Below are 17,120 nucleotides of genomic sequence, written 5' to 3' on the forward strand. Positions count from 1 at the left end.
TAGAATATAGAAATATCTCTAACATGCGAGTAGATGACTGGTTGTATATAAACCAGAACGTTAATTTTCTTTACTTTTTAGATAGATAGGATTTCAAATTAAAAAGAAACATTTTAAAGAATTAACTTTAAAAAGATCGTTTATAATTAGAAATTGGAAAATGACGCATGCAACTAATGGATTGGAACAGCAGGTACGTAAATCTGTGCATGAAACTATTGTAAACATACATACATACTTTCAGATTGCCTCCATGTAGAATTTTTCGACTATCGAGAAATTTTGGTTTTGGTAGAAATCCACCACAAAAAATTTTCTTTGTCTAAAATCCCACACAAATTATTGTAAAAGTAGTGTTCTCTAACTGGTAATAACACATAAGGTGTTTCATTTTCAGTTCTAAAAAAACTAACAAAATATTTTCCTGCAAATATTAAATTTCTATTTTCTAGATGTCGCAAATGGACATCAGTGCTGGAAGAGGTGGTGGACAAGGTAAGTTACTATGGGTTGTGTAAGCTATACCGAAAAAAAAAAAAAACTAAAACTAATCACATACAAAGTTTCTAATAGGAGGCACAAGCTGTAGGAAAAAAACATCTTAGAACGATTGTTGTTTTCTGTCCGACTAGCGTAATTAAGTTATATTTATTTTGGTTTATTTATTTAACTGCTCTGATAATCATGGCGATTCTAATTTTTAGCCCGTTTCAACTCAGCAGGCGGTTATGTACCTCCACACATGAGGAATCAAGCCATGGGAAGAGGAGGACCCCCTCAAGTCTTGCATGGACCTCCACCATCTTACGGAGGAGCTCCTATGACTGGCCCAAATGGAGGTTGGTTTTATTTCTAAATAAACTGTAGTTTTGTGGCAAATTAAGTAGACTATGGCTTGTTTGAAGGGCAGCTTAAACTGAATGCAGGAAAATTGGTCATACAAAAGGTCTGTAATTTTTTTTAGAAGTTCGATATGGTCACTTGATGCCTGGACCTCCACCAGGTTCGATGCCCCCTGGTAGTTATGGAGCCCCCCCTCAACGCGGTGGTTATCAAAACGGTGTTATGCGTGATCGCAACGGGCCTCCCAACCGCTACAATGACAGAGGTAAACTGGGACACAATTTCACCCATTTTTCCACTGACATATTAAAAATCTGATACAATTAAGGCTAAATTTTATTTAAAATCTCTAAATGTAGCTCCAATAAATTAAAGTATTAGCAAATATATTTGTCACAGGACCATACAGGCCACCACACCAACAGTACATGGGTTATGGTGGAGGTTACAACGACCGAGGACGTGGTGGTTACAATGACCGTGGATACAATGACAGAAGAGGTAGTGGTGGTGCTGGGATAAACTTAGCACAAACAGATAAATCAAGCTTTTAAACGGCTCTACTTTTTAGATTTTAACCCAAAAAAAATCACATTTATATATATTTATATTAGTTTTTTTTTTAATTTGCTATATTCTAAAAAAATTAATAAAAGGTTTAACAAAAGTTGACAGAAAACCTAAACACTTCTGGTCTCACTTAAACATAACAAATCAACAATTAAAAAATTTTAGATTTTACCCTAAAAAAACATTTTTATATATAGGATAGTTTTTTCATTTACCATATCATAAAAACCAATTATTTAGTGGTGTGTCAGAAGGTGTACATCCTAAAACCTTAACACTTTGGGTCTTTCACTGTTTTATTAGCGCATAGCAACAGTTAAAACCAGGCAACAAAAATGAAGTACAATTACCATGATGTATTTATAACCAGGTTTCTGGGATGGACAACAACAGCAACAACCACAAGTTGCCGATAGATGGGCAAGGTTGGACGATGGCAGTAAGTATTCTAGTTGGTTGGTGGAGTCAGAAATGGTTTCTTCCATGCATTAATACCATTATGTATTATTTATGATGTGTTGTAAGTGCTATAAGTTTAAGTGTATTTTTGTGGTTTTGATCTTAAAGTGGATTATAAGTTCAATTGTTACTGTTGGCTTGACAGTTTCACTTTCATACTACAGAGTTTAAGTATGAACAGATACCTATAAAGTGTTTGCCACTTTCAGGTATGGCTTAAACTAAAGGCTTCGAAATTGGTTTTGTAACACTGTTAACGTTAGATGCATAATGTAAATAGTGGGCCAAGTAAAAAAAACGAAAACTTAGGTTTACATTACTAAATTTTTGGTGTTGCATTTGCCTGCAACCATATGGCAACATAATGTAATAAAGCTATTGTGGAATTTTTACATCTGACTCAAGTTGCAACTTGCAAATTAAAAAAAGTTTTTTTCCCGTGCAGTGAATAGTGGAAGGTATGGCCAGCCACGTGAAGGCGACGACAGGCTCGCAAAGAAATGGGATGAAAGACAAGGTGGAGGCGATGCTTTCACGGATACTGTAGATTGGAGCAAACCACTTCCACGTGATGAGAATTTAGAGAGGTGGGTGTGTTTGTGGAACTGAAATTACTGTTCGTCTTGTATGCACCAAACTCATTATTTTAATGTATAGCCTCTAATAATTGACTGCCTTTTTTAAATACAGAAGCGATTTCTGGAATTTAACCTTTTTTCACAATTGAGCGCCTGTTTGGTATACATCTATCTACCTTTTTTTTTTAAACCATTTTTAGCATTGGTGATCACTAATCAGAAGTTTTTTTAAAATTTTTATCAGTTTAGTTGTATAAGCTTTATGCTTAGGTCTATCCTCTTACATTACTAATAAATTGACTTATAAGAGTAACTAAAAGTGTTTTAAAATTTCTATCAGTTTAACTGTATAAGTTATCCTACTTTCACATGTTTGTGTTTACTCTAACACCCAACCAAGTCAACTCACACAAAGTTAATAAAACCAAGCTATTCTGTTTGTCTAACCTGTGATACTATTACCAAGTTGTCAAAATAAACAAATCCTGTAACTAACAGGAACTTGTTCTCTGGTTCAAACACTGGCATCAACTTCGACAAATACGAAGATATTCCTGTAGAAGCAACAGGAGATGACGTCCCTGAACATATTGAAAATGTGAGTTCTGTATCCTATTTCTGGGGCGTGTGAAACTAACTTGCAGTGGATGGGTAAAAGAATCTCAAATAACATATTTAAGTTATAAAAACATAAATCAATACATTTTTAGGATATATCAGTTATAAGCATAAATCAATGTACTTTTTAGAAAATATTTAAGTTGTAAATACATTTTTTCAGGAAATTAATATATATAAGTTATAAACATAAATCTATGCACTTTTTAGCTACACTGGATCTGCAACACCGTTTTTTGCCCCAAAGGTGTTTAATGGACTCTGTGCATTCAGTCTTAATCAGATACCTCTTACTGTAACATGTATAAGGGGATTTATATAATATAGGACTTTTACAAATCAATAGATGTAAAAAATCAATATCTGTTTTCAGATGTTAGAAATAAAAACTATGTGATTCCGGCAAACTGCACAAAACAATGTTCGGAAAAATTTTGCCTGTAATTTTACGAAGTTTTTTTTAAACCGATTGTCTTACTGAATATATAACTTTCGTTGTTTATTATGTTGTAGTTCAAACAAGCTGAACTTGGAGAAATTGTGGACGACAATCTGGAATCATGCAAGTACACAGTACCCACACCTGTGCAGAAATATGCCATTCCTATCATTCAAAGCAAACGTGACTTGATGGCATGTGCTCAAACTGGTAAGTGCAAATATGTAAATCAAAATTTCCTTCCTAGCTCCAGCCTTTTTTTACAAAAATATGTTCAAAATTAGCTGAACGAAAAATGTGTAAGAACTACTCAACCTAAAATGCGATTTTTTTTCCAAACCCAAAGCCTTTATTGTATAAAAATAAATTTAAAATTACTTTGGCAAAAAATGTGTTAGAATCTAGTAAACTTAAAATGTAATTTTTTTACCAGGTTCTGGCAAAACAGCAGCATTTTTGCTCCCAACGCTTTCTCAGTTGTACACAAAGGGACCAGGTGAATCACTGAAAGCAACAACTTCACATCAACGTGGACGACGAAAGCTTTTCCCACTTGCTCTTGTTCTCTCACCAACCAGAGAACTTGCATCACAGGTATTACTTTAGATTTCTGTGTGTTTGGTTATTTGGTTTATAGAGTAATTTGCCAACTCTGCACTTACTTCTAGCATCAGAGGCATACCCAGGAATTTAAAAAGTGGGGTCTGCAAATTTTTGCTTAGAAAATGGACACAGTTAAAGCGTAACATGCTCGATAAAAACATATCCTGACTAACATAAATAATAACGTACATAATAGGAAACGAGTAAAATGGTTTTAAACTACAATAATATAACTTCTTTACTATTTTTTAAAGGGAGGTATTCTAAACTTTATTTAAATAAATTTTAAATTGAATCAAAAAAAATATTCAAGGGGGGGGGTCCGGACCCCATTACGTATTGCACACCAAATTAGAGTTCTGAATAAAAATGTTTTTCGCTTCTTTCTACTTAGATTTATGACGAGGCACGAAAGTTCGCTTATCGCTCCCATGTTCGACCATGCGTGGTGTATGGTGGTGCGGATGTTGGAGCACAGATGAGGGATCTTGATCGTGGATGTCACATCCTTGTCGCTACTCCTGGAAGACTTGTGGATTTCATCGAAAGAGGAAAAGTTGGTCTCTGCTATATCAGGTGTGTACATCAGTATATAGACTACCTGGAACTAATATGAAAGTTACATACATACATACATACACAGATAATATTATAGCTTAGAATTGTAGAAATACCTGTTTTACAGTCAAAATGTAAAACATTAGATCGAAGCTCTAAAAACCTCTTTATCCCACGGGTGCCTGCACTACTATGCCTATAGATAGTTAATAATACAATTTATAACAAGATTTTGTAGTTTAGGTGACAGACACTCATAAAATATATTACCTCTGGATTTTCAATAATAATTATCAGTTACTGTCTGGATTTAGACCTTTTACTACCTCTACCTTGATATAGCTATAAGTGTATAGCTTGTAAAATTTGGAGGTACGAAATAACGACATATTAAATAAAGCAGATATGCATTGCTTTTTAGTATAGGTGTATCGTTAACCACTTGTCTACAGTTTTTTTAATTCAACCTTGAAGTAATGAAATCAGTATACATTTATAAGTTTTATCAACCTCGCACAATGCTTTGTTTTGTCATAGTGGTGATTCACACATAATATAACCCAAAATATACAGTAATGTAATATGTATGTAATTATCCTGAACTGAAGTCTTAATCTAATTAATTGATTAAAAAATGCAAAGAGTTTCATTTAACCTAAAAATATATATATATATATGTGAATGTGTGTACTTTCTCTACAGGTTTGTGATTTTGGATGAAGCAGACAGGATGTTGGACATGGGGTTCGAACCACAGATCAGAAGAATTGTTGAGCAGAGTGACATGACACATAAAGGTATTCATGGCAACATTACATCAATATTTGCCTATGCTTGCTTTGTTTAAACGGGAAGGTTTAATTTACATACTGATGCAAATGTAGGACATTTATAGATTATTAAATGTCAGATGAATTCAATTGTGGTTTGGTACAATGCAAATTCCTAGTGTTGGTTGCTTCTGTAATAATATATATTTTACAATTTAAATTCGTAATTGTTGTGTAATGGGAGATAGGTCCTTTTTCTCTTTCTGTGTTTCATCTTGATATAACAAGAGAAATTTGTTTCTTGGGATTTTAAATTTCAATGTTTTTTTATGCCTTGTAATGATCTATATTAGATAAGTATAATTGCTGGACATTCAGGAAATAAGCACATCAGGTTGGCCTTATAGAAACTTGGTTATGGGACCAGCACATATAAACAATTTGGATTGTTCAAAATTATTAAAATGTAAAAAAAATCCTTCCGTAATAATTGAATTTGTGTTTAAAAAAGTCATGAGAAATGTTCATTTTTTAAAATTTCAGGCGAGCGTCAAACACTGATGTTCAGCGCCACATTCCCGAAGGAGATTCAGATCCTCGCTCGTGATTTCCTTAACAACTACATCTTCCTCGCTGTTGGAAGAGTTGGATCCACCTCCACCAACATCACACAGAAGGTCGTCTGGGTAGATGAAGAGGAAAAGCATAAATTTCTTCTTGATCTCGTCAATGCCACAGGTACCAGTGTACCACACTCATTTTCAAAAAATATATTTTCTGTTTTTCCAAAAAATACTTTTGGTGAAAAAATCATTTTCTCTTTAATTAATTAGTTTTTCATTGTTTTATCTTTTTTTATTGTTTTTTATATATTTTTTTATTTTTTCTGAAGAAAAAAACTAAAAAAAATCCTTAAGTTGTGTAAATTTTTTGGCAGATTCAAAATCACTGACTTTGATTTTCACCGAAACAAAGAAAGGAGCCGATGCTTTGGATGAATTTCTTTACACAAGGTAAACAAATGATCACATCCTATTTACTTCACATTAATATTTGATGTCATGTTTAAATAACGATTGGTTTAGCAACAAGGTAGTATGTGAAACTAGTGCTTGTGCAATTTTTGTATCTGAATTGTACTGTCCTGCTATTATGTTGAGGAAAAAAAAATTATTTGTGCAAAAAAATAAATAATTTTTGTATTTGTTCTTTCCTACTAAAAAAAAAAATTGAAGGCAATCATTTTGTATACATAAAGAATTTCACAAAATACATGGAATTCCTAAAACATAGTTTAAATTATATGTTTAACACAGGAAGTACAAATCCACCAGTATCCACGGTGACCGAACACAGCGTGAAAGAGAAGAAGCTTTGTTGGCTTTCAGGACAGGAGAATATCCCATTCTTGTGGCAACTGCTGTATGTGTTTCATATTTGTGTATTTGATTGCATGAATTTTGCCATAATAGGATGTTTGCTATCACGCTAGAGCAGCTACGTTTTGAAATTGAGCAGATGGTGTTTTAAAGCACTGTAAAACAGCTTAAGCCTGTGGTTCAAGTGCTTTTTCAGCTTGAGGTTCATTAATTAAATAAAATCACACTTTAAAAACAAACTGACTATAAACGTAAATTCTGCAAACAGAAGGTTTCTAACAGATACCGTGCACTCAAAGTTTCTCATGCTTGCCTGCATCATTTTTCCCCAAATTACACCGTCTATCTAAGAATCTACCAGCCCACAATTTGCAAAAAATTGACTTTTACAGAGCTACACACACACCCGCTACATCTTTTATGTCTCATTCTCACTTTTTAGGTTGCAGCTCGTGGTTTGGACATCCCAAACGTGCGTCATGTGATCAACTTTGATCTTCCAAGTGATGTGGATGAATATGTTCATCGGATCGGAAGAACTGGTCGTGTCGGCAACATCGGTAAGAAACTAAGACAACCTGAGTTCTTAACTTGCTCTAATCTAGTCGTCACTAATGGGCTGTCTAAACAATTTGACTGCTGTTATTGCTACTACGTTTCATTGCTTATATTTGGTGACTTATGTTGTTAATCACCTTTTTTCCTGCATAGATGAGTGTGTTTTTAACTGTTTTTGAAAAATCGATTTTATCGTAAAAGGGATCAAAATTTCATTTTAAACCCAATGTTTCATTAAAAAAGTCTAAAAACTTTTTAACATTTTTTTTTCCCGCTTTTATCCCCCAGGTCTTGCCACTTCCTTTTTCAACAACAAGAACGTGAACATTGTTAAAGATCTAGTTGATCTTTTAATCGAGGCTTCACAAGAAGTCCCACCATGGCTGGAAAACATGGCCCTCACATACCAGAAGGGAAAACCACGCAGCTCTGGCAAGCGATTCTCCGCTGGCTTTGGCTCTCGGGATTACCGACAACAGCAAAACCGTGGAGGCAGCAGAGGAGGAGGCAATGCTGGAAGAGGATCCCAGATCCAGAACCGGTAAGTGTGAAAATTTAATGTCATTTTTTAGAGTATAAATGTACAAAAATATTTTTTTTGAAAATAATTGTACAAAAATGATTTTTTAGAGTATAATTGTTTTTTTGGAGTATAACCGTACAAAAAATATTTTAATTCAAATTAGAAAGGCAGTCGGACCTGAAGGGTTTTAGATTACTAAAAATTTGATGAATGCTATTTTTTATGATTGATTTTAGTATTTTTCACATTTTTTTTATGTTAGTTCTGCTCAACTGTTTACATAGTCACATCACAATGCATAGTCATACACTGTGTTGATTTATTGAGAATTTATGTCACTCATTAATTAAACTTAAACATTGCAATGCAGTGGTACCCAAGGTGGTGGTTGGGGAATGCCAGCATTCTACCGTGGTAACGATTACGGTGGTTCGTTCGGCAACACTGGTGGATCCGGTCCAGACTGGTTTGGTGGCAACTAAAAATTTCTCAAAACCAGTAACGATGTAAATTTTCCTTTCTAAACAAAAAATCCATGACCACATGTTATGCGGCCATGTATTTTGTCTGTGCTAAAATGGTATTTAAAACAGAACTCTTTTTTTTTTGGTTTATTCTTTTCAACCAGCTACAACACCCCTGTTACTACCTGTATATATTTTCCCAACCAATTTTTCCAGTAGCTGCTTTTCTGTACAGAAGCTTGCCAGGAGCTGCCTGCGTGGCAGTTTCCTTGTATTGTACATAGTTCTGACTCCGCTCCAGCTACTACTAATATCTCACGCCATTCAGCTGTTCACCCTTCACATAACTTATTAGTGCTAGTCATAGAACTTATTTGCAATTCTGGCCACACTTTTTCTGTGAACCACATATACACCACATGACTGTGCCTTGGTTCCAGCGTGCTGCCCCGCGCGCTGCTGTGCGCATTTCACACACTTTCCAAGCCACCGGCTATACCCTCCCTATTTTATCCTCTGTATATAATGTTTCTTCATATTGTCAATACTAGGCAAAGTCTATTTACAAGAGTTTCGTGCAGTGAATGGCGAGATTGTGCAGCGCTAGTCGCGCTTTTCTATGTGAATGGCGAGATTGTGCAGCGCTAGTCGCGCTTTTCTATGTGGGTGGTAGTAATTTTCCACCCGTGCTAGAAAGGCTGTGTCTGAATGCAAGTTTAGAAACTTGTCCTTTGCGTGAACTCGCAATCAAAGTGCTGCTCCCAGAATTGGATTCATACCCAAAACTGCTGCTGTTTTTGCCTCTGTGTTGCCTCTCCTTAAAAAGCACAGTGCGTAGTAGGAACTTCTATAGTGTAGTGTGTGTTGCCATATGTGCGTTGCAATTGAGCTGCCCTGCGCTATGATTGCGTGGGGCTGTCTATTATTTTACCTGCCACTGTGTCCAGTATGTTATGCCCTCACTGTTTCTTTTTATTACGTTTTTTAAAGCATGCACAGCACAACAAAATAATTTGTTGTGTTATGTTCTAGAAAGAATTACATTTTTTGCGTTGAAATGAAATCGTTTCAACGAAAACCTTCATTTTTTATTTTTTTCATTTTCTTGTATATTTTTCCATCAGAGTAAGAGTTTGAATTGACAATGCAATTACTGGGCATGACATACGAGCGCACACTGGTATGTGACGTCTTTGGCAGCTGGCTTGCCGGTTTTTATGCACACTACATGTACATTTTTAGGTTTTAAAATTTTTCCTAGTCTCCTGTTAAGTTGTTTTCATTTTACGAGGCGTATATGACAATCGTGCGAGAAAATTACCCAAAGGCACTCCTGTGCAATGAACTTGAAGCTATTTTCTTCATTGCCATTTTCCCTACGCACGTTACGCATGACTTAAACAACTTGAAACCATATTTTAGATTTTACACCACCATTTCAATCACTGTGCTTTTGTAACTTAGAAAATTTGTGGATACGGTCAGAGGCAAATTGATATCGGCAGCAAATTGTTTTTGAGCAGCTCACGGTATTGTTTCACTGCACGAATAATGAACATTGTCTAGTTTTTCGGCCTCTATCCGATTTCTTATGAGAGGCATTCCTAATTTGCTCGCTGAGCAGTCATGTGGTTCTATTTTACCAAAAAGTGGTTTGCATCTGTTCACTTGCGCTGTTTAAGTGGTCGCATTAGAAATAAACAGATTACATTCATTGAAGTTCTGTGTTTTTTTGTTGGAATTTGAATTGCAGTAAAGTTGTAGGTCTTATAAACAAACTACAATCATTTAAGTGGAATATAGATTTTTGGTCAGAAAGTTGAATTCTGTTCTATATATGGTGATTAGTGAACACTGGTTTAGAGCAATGTCTTTTCAGTGTCTCAAAAATGATGCAAGTGCCTAATTACTGAGCAATGGTAGGGCCTACTGGGCAGAACTTGCAATAACAGGAAAACCACTTAAATAGTATGAATCAGACTTTTATTTAAAAGAAAACATGACAGAATAATTTACAAAGGAAAAAAAAAGAAAATTAAGGGAATAGGCATAGAATGGGCAGTCTTGTTGTAAGGGAGCATGAAGAAAACAGAAAGTGTGGTGACAAAATAACTTTATAAACAAAACTAAGTAATCTGTAGAAAATGTGCCGATGAGTTAACATATCCAGAATGATTTTCAGCATCAAGTTTTAGAATGTAATGATGAATAACAGTTTTCAAGCATTTAGTTTAACCCAAAGCAAGCACAACAGAACAAGCTTTAGCAGATGGCATGGTGCATGATACTTTCCATGCATCTTTAGCAGAATCATACATCTCCACTGTAGATGCTGATTGCTCTGACCCCATACTACATAAAGGGTTAAGTACAGTTTAGTTTCTTACCATAATACAGTAAAACTGTTCTGTATGCTCTACAATTGGCATATACAAACTATAAATGTGAGTGGTTCAGATTAGTAAATATTAGTTTATTCTTGAAGTATAACTGTTCTATTTACACCATTTTTGTTATTCTATCCATATAATAGCATTTCCAATGTACCCCCAACTTACCCTCCTACAATGTAAATGTTGCCATCCAAGTTACAAGCTGCACCATATGCACGAGGATGGACCATACTTGCCAGCTCAAGCCACTTATTATTTCTCGGATCAAAACGTTCCACCGTTCTTAATCTTAAGCCACCTGTAAGCCAGGAATATTATTGAAAGTAAAATCACAAACATAATGTCTAAATCACCCACAAAGTAACATATATGGTAACTCGTAAGCTGGCATGAGGTGTATCAACACCTGTGTTACCTATAACAACTGTCATTTTCCGGCCACACGAGAATAAGTAAGTTACATTCATTCATGTTTTTTTAACACAAAGAAACACCTTTCCTTTTCTGTTTTTTTTTAGTAGCAATTACATGCAATGTAAAAATCTTTTTGAAAACAACCAAAAAAATAAAATACTCTTGAATTTGTATGCATTCTACCTAGTGTGAAGATGCCATCTTGACAGACAGCACTGGCCATTCCATCCCTTGTACTGTGCATATCAGCAACCAGGGTCCATTTGTTTTCCCTTGGATCAAATCGTTCAGTTGATACGAGACCAACCCGACCAACACTATACAGTATTCCTTGTAGTGGAAAAAATTTAGTTGGAATTTTTTTTTTATATATTTTTTATTGATATTTTATTTAAAAACTTTACTTTACTATCAGAGAAAAAATTTAGTTGTAAATTTATTAAAATATTTTTTATGTTTTTTATATTGATATTTTATTTGACAACTTTAACTTACCATCAACACAGTGCATAGCATGACCGGAACGATGGAAGTTCATGTTTGGCAGCATACCCCATGTGTCGTTTTTAATGGAATACAACTCTACAGACTTCAGTTTTCCACCATTGTTATGGCCACCAGAAACGCAAATGTTGCCTGGAAAATTTTTATTTACTAATGTGATGCCTTGGGCCGAAACTTTTTCTACACCTTAACTAGCTTGGGATTAGTAACGACAATGCGTAATAAAGTGTTTTTAACTTCACACAAAGTATGTATAACCATTTCAGCAGTGCTAAGCTGATACATTTTAGAGGTAAAACGGTAACATTAAATAGATAGAAAAAAAACTTAAAAGATTATTTTTAATTTTTCCATTTGTTCAAATACCTTTGATGGTCAAAGCTTAAAAATGCTCAATCATGGTGATGTTTAAAGGTCGACTCAAGTTACAAGTTAATAATTAACTTTAAGATGGCCTTACCATCTGTAACCACAGAGGCTGCAAATTGTCGGTTCTTGTTCATAGGAGTCAAACTTTGCCAACCTAGATTTAGGTTTTTCAAGCTGAGACATTCAACGGAGTTGGACCACGCAGCGCCTAAGGCATAAACTTTTTTGTCAAAGAATGCGCCACATGCTCCTATGCGCTCCTTTCTCGTTTCCTAAGCAATTAAAAGGTCAGTTCTAATGTGGCAAAAACACTGGGGTGCATAACACAACAACATGATATATGTATTTGACATTTTACAATATAAACCATATTACACTTAATGAAAAAATACTAGTTTATATTGCTAATCGATGGATAAATTCATACATACCGGCAGGTCGCTCCAAACTTGTGTTTGTACATTATATGTCTGAACACCTTTGGTTTTGGTTTTATTACCAAACACAATGAACTCAGTAGGAGTTTCTGTTATAAAGGTAAAAACAAAAGTAAAAACTTTGTCTATGTATCGCAATATGAGTATATAACACATATATGTATGTGTATATTTCCTGAGTTACCCCATTTAACACAATTATAAAAAAATGATAAAAACAACATATTTGTAACTTCACATACTTTGTTGCATTGATCTCCCAGAGTATTGCTGCACTATCTTCACTAAACATGACTGAGATGTCTTTACCAGATCCTGAAAAAAATGTGGAATCTGAGCGATTGCATTAGCTTCATTTCAAACACAGAAAGTAATGAACACAAACTTCTAATACATATAGAATGCAATCTGGATCCTTTAATGTAAAAAACAGCTTAACAAAAAAACTCATTGTTTAAGCTATTGAGTCATGTCATATACAGTCAATTTTTGCAGTATGTTAAAAGTTATTTAAACTCTTACCTCTGCTACTAGGGTGTTGAGAAAAGAAGTGGACAATTTTTTTAGGTTAACAAGGTCAAACAGTTGTTGAAAATATTGTTGCCTTGCCTCGGTGTTATGTTTTACCCAGTTCAATACTGCTGTCAATATAAAGCCCTCATTGGAAGACACCTGTGTCAAAACACGCAATAAAGAATTAGCAGTTATAGAGGAATGAATGTAACTTAATTTATCCTCGTGTGCCCGGAAAACAGTCGTTCGACACGGGTGTTATGTTTTATACACTTCATGCCTGCTAACAATTACCATGTATGTTACTTTGTGGGTGATTACTTTTTTTCATTTTTTATGTCTCCTATTTTAGTTATAATTATAATAAATTATGAAATCATACCCTCAGTTTCAATATAGCAGTCACATCATTGACATTGAGCTGTTTAAACTCAGCTTGCTTTGTCACTGCATTGAAATTGACAGCCATAAAATGCTCAGTGGCCTCCACAAGTTCGTTAGAGTTATGTGTAAGTCCCAACTGTCTCATGCTGACGCAGTTTGAAACAAGAATGCTATCTTTGAGGAAACGAATGCAAAAATCTCGGACAGCTGAGAAATATTTTGTATTTAAGTTTAACTGCTTTGATTACCAGTGAATGGTTGTTTTTGTGTGAGATCTTGAATTGTTTGCTAGTTCCTGGATTCTTACTCATTTATTTGTTTGTATTCACATGTAACTGTTTTGAATATAGTGAACAGTTGCCTTTGTCGTTCAGATACTGAACAATTTGCTATTTCCTCATTCCTTTTAGTCGAAAACAGTGCACCACATGAAATAATTAACACATGAGGTTTCGTAGTCATAGACAAAAAGTTAGACAGTGTACTTAAAATAGAATCCACATATTTATATTGACTAAAGAACATTTGTTTAGACTTTGATAAATAGATTTGTGTTAATTATATTTCGGATGTGCCTAAAATAAAACTTTGCATTTATACAGGATATAAAAAACTAATTAATCCCAGAATAAAATTTACACTATGTGGGTATATTTTACCAATAAAAAGTAAATATATATATGTATAACTTTTTAGTTTCAATGATATTTTAACTTATATCACCAGCATTATGAGTCTTATTACTTATGTTTACCACTTTACCAGTACCTACGTGTTATGCTTAGATAATCTGATGCCACAAAAACATCATACACATTCTCTCTGGATATTTGAATGCGCCCCGTGTATACAAAATCTATTATAGCTTGCAGGGTCGCACCAGTGATTCCAAAAGTTGCAATATCAGTCTCATACTTTTCACGCACCTGAAAAAAACAACCTTAGCATTTAGAAGTGTGACTTATTATTAAAGTTGCTATGACACTGTGTGAGTAATGTCATTTGTTCATTATTTAGACCTGCTTACTTCTAAAGCAAACATCTTTTTGTAGTAGTTTGAAAATGATCCCAAAACTGACTTATGAGCAGGAATCTCCATTTTACCGACACAGAATCGAACATCACAGAGTTCTTGCCCACCAACTCTGTCCCTGAATACAATACAGCATATAAGGTTTTAATATATTAGGAGCATTGTCACTTAACTTTTGGACAACAATAATTTAAGATTGAAAACAAATTATTTAAAATAAATGTTTATATAGTAAATAACAATCCTCAAAAAACGAAATTCTATTTGAAGAGAACGAAATTTTTTTCTATATTTACCCTGGCAATCTGGCATTAAAGAATGTACCATAAGTACAGACATTACTGATAGCTTACACAACACAATTTACAATTAGGGAAGCAATTACAATTGAAGTTTAATCAATTGACTAACTTGTTTAATTCTTGTAGCAAGAACTCAGCATGGTTACTTTCAAATAGAACTTCATCTGTTTCAATGTCTATCTCTGTTGGTAACTCCATGACCATTTATAAACAAGAGTGATACAATTACACTGAACTAACTTACATGTTATCTAAAATTAAAATTGATATAATAAATCATGCAATATTAAGTATTACCTACAAATGTGCATTAGTGTTTATTGTAAAGCAAATTATAACAAAGAAATTAAGAAATGTGAATAATTAACATAATGTGTAGTCACCATTGAATAGACATCTTGTTATTATTCAAAGTATAATTTTAGACAAAATTTTCGCCATTTAATATAAATTGTTCTATTTTAAACACAATACAACAACTTCACTATAATAATTATAAACATTCGTAAATAGTTAATACAATCTCGTATACATAGAATTTACTAAAACATAGAAACAATAATTATTGCATGTATTTTGCTAGTGTTGCTATCGTAATAAGTTAGTGGAAATAGCACTTAAGCAATAATTAAGTTGCATAGCTTGCAAGTGAAAATATAATGCTTCTAGATATATATATTTATATTTATAATTATGTCAATTAATGGTAGAGAAACTGCTAACATTGTGGGGAATTCAGGGCTTGGGTTTGTATTTAGGATTAGCAAATTGATAAGCACCCAAAATAGATGATATCAGACCCAAAACTCCAACCAGTCCATTATGTTTAGGAAAAAATCCAAGTTTGGAAGCAGGAATGGGATAATCACATACATTGCGCACAAGGTCGACAGTAGCAGCTGGGTCAGCATAACACAATCTTACAAGAAAAGAAGACCTTTTCCCTTCACGCTTTGATCGTTCCATACCAACATAAATTGCATAAAGATCTCGTACAAGGGTGATGATAATGGAAGCAAGGTAATAACGAGAGGCGGACAAATCCCATTTCTTATCCACTTTCACCACTCCTACCCTCCCCAGCCATAAGTAGTGATCAATTGCAAGAAACAGAGCTCTATTTAAATGGGCAATTGTCAGTGTAGTCCTGAGTACAGGGTCAGCAAGATGTACAGTCTTCTGCGCATTGCGTAAACTCTCTAAAGAGCGACCAAGACGAAAAAACTTTCTCGTTGTACTAGAATGAGATTCCACCTTTGCGAGTTTAGCTACAACATCCTCGTAACCACTGGAATTTTGAAGGCTCCAGCCGATAACTTTACAAGCATATTGAGTGACTCTGTACAGTTTGTCCCTGCCAGTGGTTTTACTTGTGTATTCGATAAAGAAATCCATTTAAAACAAGTCTATTTCGCTTTAGTACAACCAATACGCGATACCTTTACTTAAAAGCCTAAAATGTATTTTTTTAATTGAAAAGTGTGTGTGGAAGAAAAATATTTATAAACACATCAATGGTTCGGATTTTAAACATGTGAAACCAAAACCAAAAATCTATCACATATACTTATTTCAATTTCTTGCCTCAAATCTGTACTTTCCCGTATGAACAAACTATATATGGAAAATTACTACCAAAATGTGATTATTATTACTGTATTACTCCCGTTCATACTACTGTGTTCTTGCTCTGGATAAAACCTTATTGTAAAATGGGGAATCCCCAATATCAAGAATTGAGTGTTGTGTACAGAAAGATTGCAAGTCTCCTCATAGTATTTTTAGGAATCGCACAGAATAATTCTGTTTAACTTAAGGGGTTTTCTAATCTCGTTTACATGAAACTTTGTTTGTGACGCCGCATAGCATTATTGTTGGTGTATTTGCCAAGCAATAAAAACGCATTCCAACCGGCCAATATAATATTAAAACCCTATTACTTTTTGTTTGAACAAGAAAGAATGACCTTTTGCAGTGTTGCAAATATGTGGAAGTGAATGCATTCACTTGTTTCGATTGCGTTGTGCCAGTGTAATGAGTATGTACGAAACCTAGTAGGCGAAAAGATATTTGTAGCGCTATTCACGCTTTGTTTGGATGGTGTGACTAAGAGAATCGTGATTCAAGTCAAATTATCGGAGCTGACCTCGGCACGGAACAAATATAAACCACCACAGACTACGTTTCAATTGGTTTGTATGTACTGGTGGTGAAACGACGTAAAGTCCCGGATGTCTAGCTGACAGTGTTACACGATAACATATTTCACAAACCATTGCGATTTTGAATATTTAGCCAATAGCGTATAAAGATAAACGCTGTAGAGTAATTAATACCAAACTACCAAGCTGTGTTTTACTTATAAAGGTTTTTGTGTGAATATTAGTAAAAGATATATCTTTACGTTTG

The 17,120-nt window shown here is 34.3% G+C and overlaps 3 protein-coding genes across 5 annotated transcripts; 1 reads left to right on the top strand and 2 right to left on the bottom strand.

Moving 5' to 3' along the window:
* Positions 1–85: 85 nt before the first annotated feature.
* LOC100179057 (ATP-dependent RNA helicase DDX3Y) lies at positions 86–10,081 on the top strand. 3 transcript variants are annotated; one of them, XM_002131445.5, is made up of 18 exons: positions 86–193; positions 453–495; positions 705–839; positions 965–1,108; positions 1,243–1,344; positions 1,784–1,852; positions 2,318–2,459; positions 2,949–3,048; positions 3,582–3,717; positions 3,941–4,101; positions 4,505–4,686; positions 5,371–5,465; positions 5,982–6,176; positions 6,376–6,451; positions 6,755–6,860; positions 7,260–7,377; positions 7,664–7,916; positions 8,269–10,081. In XM_002131445.5, the coding sequence occupies exons 1-18, from the start codon at positions 161–163 to the stop codon at positions 8,378–8,380; spliced, it is 2,202 nt and encodes a 733-aa protein (XP_002131481.1). In that variant the 5' UTR covers positions 86–160; the 3' UTR covers positions 8,381–10,081. The 3 variants fall into 3 exon arrangements, with proteins under 3 accessions (XP_002131481.1, XP_018667198.1, XP_018667199.1); XM_018811653.2 differs by having other exon boundaries at positions 720–839; XM_018811654.2 differs by having other exon boundaries at positions 723–839.
* On the bottom strand, positions 9,799–15,429 carry LOC100182914 (kelch-like protein 20). Its single transcript, XM_002131534.5, has 12 exons — positions 14,821–15,429; positions 14,404–14,527; positions 14,149–14,302; positions 13,375–13,583; positions 13,002–13,151; positions 12,722–12,794; positions 12,474–12,568; positions 12,134–12,314; positions 11,665–11,805; positions 11,353–11,499; positions 10,921–11,053; positions 9,799–10,714 (listed from the first exon to the last, which is right to left on the bottom strand). Exons 1-12 carry the CDS (start codon positions 14,913–14,915, stop codon positions 10,594–10,596), a joined length of 1,623 nt encoding a protein of 540 aa, XP_002131570.1. The 5' UTR covers positions 14,916–15,429; the 3' UTR covers positions 9,799–10,593.
* LOC100180565 (peroxisomal membrane protein 11A-like) lies at positions 14,963–16,630 on the bottom strand. Its single transcript, XM_002131544.5, has one exon. It carries the CDS (start codon positions 16,104–16,106, stop codon positions 15,447–15,449), a length of 660 nt encoding a protein of 219 aa, XP_002131580.1. The 5' UTR covers positions 16,107–16,630; the 3' UTR covers positions 14,963–15,446.
* Between the last annotated feature and the right edge of the window lie 490 nt (positions 16,631–17,120).

Source organism: Ciona intestinalis, chromosome 4 (genome assembly GCF_000224145.3).
Source record: "Ciona intestinalis chromosome 4, KH, whole genome shotgun sequence".
Lineage (NCBI taxonomy): Eukaryota > Metazoa > Chordata > Ascidiacea > Phlebobranchia > Cionidae > Ciona > Ciona intestinalis.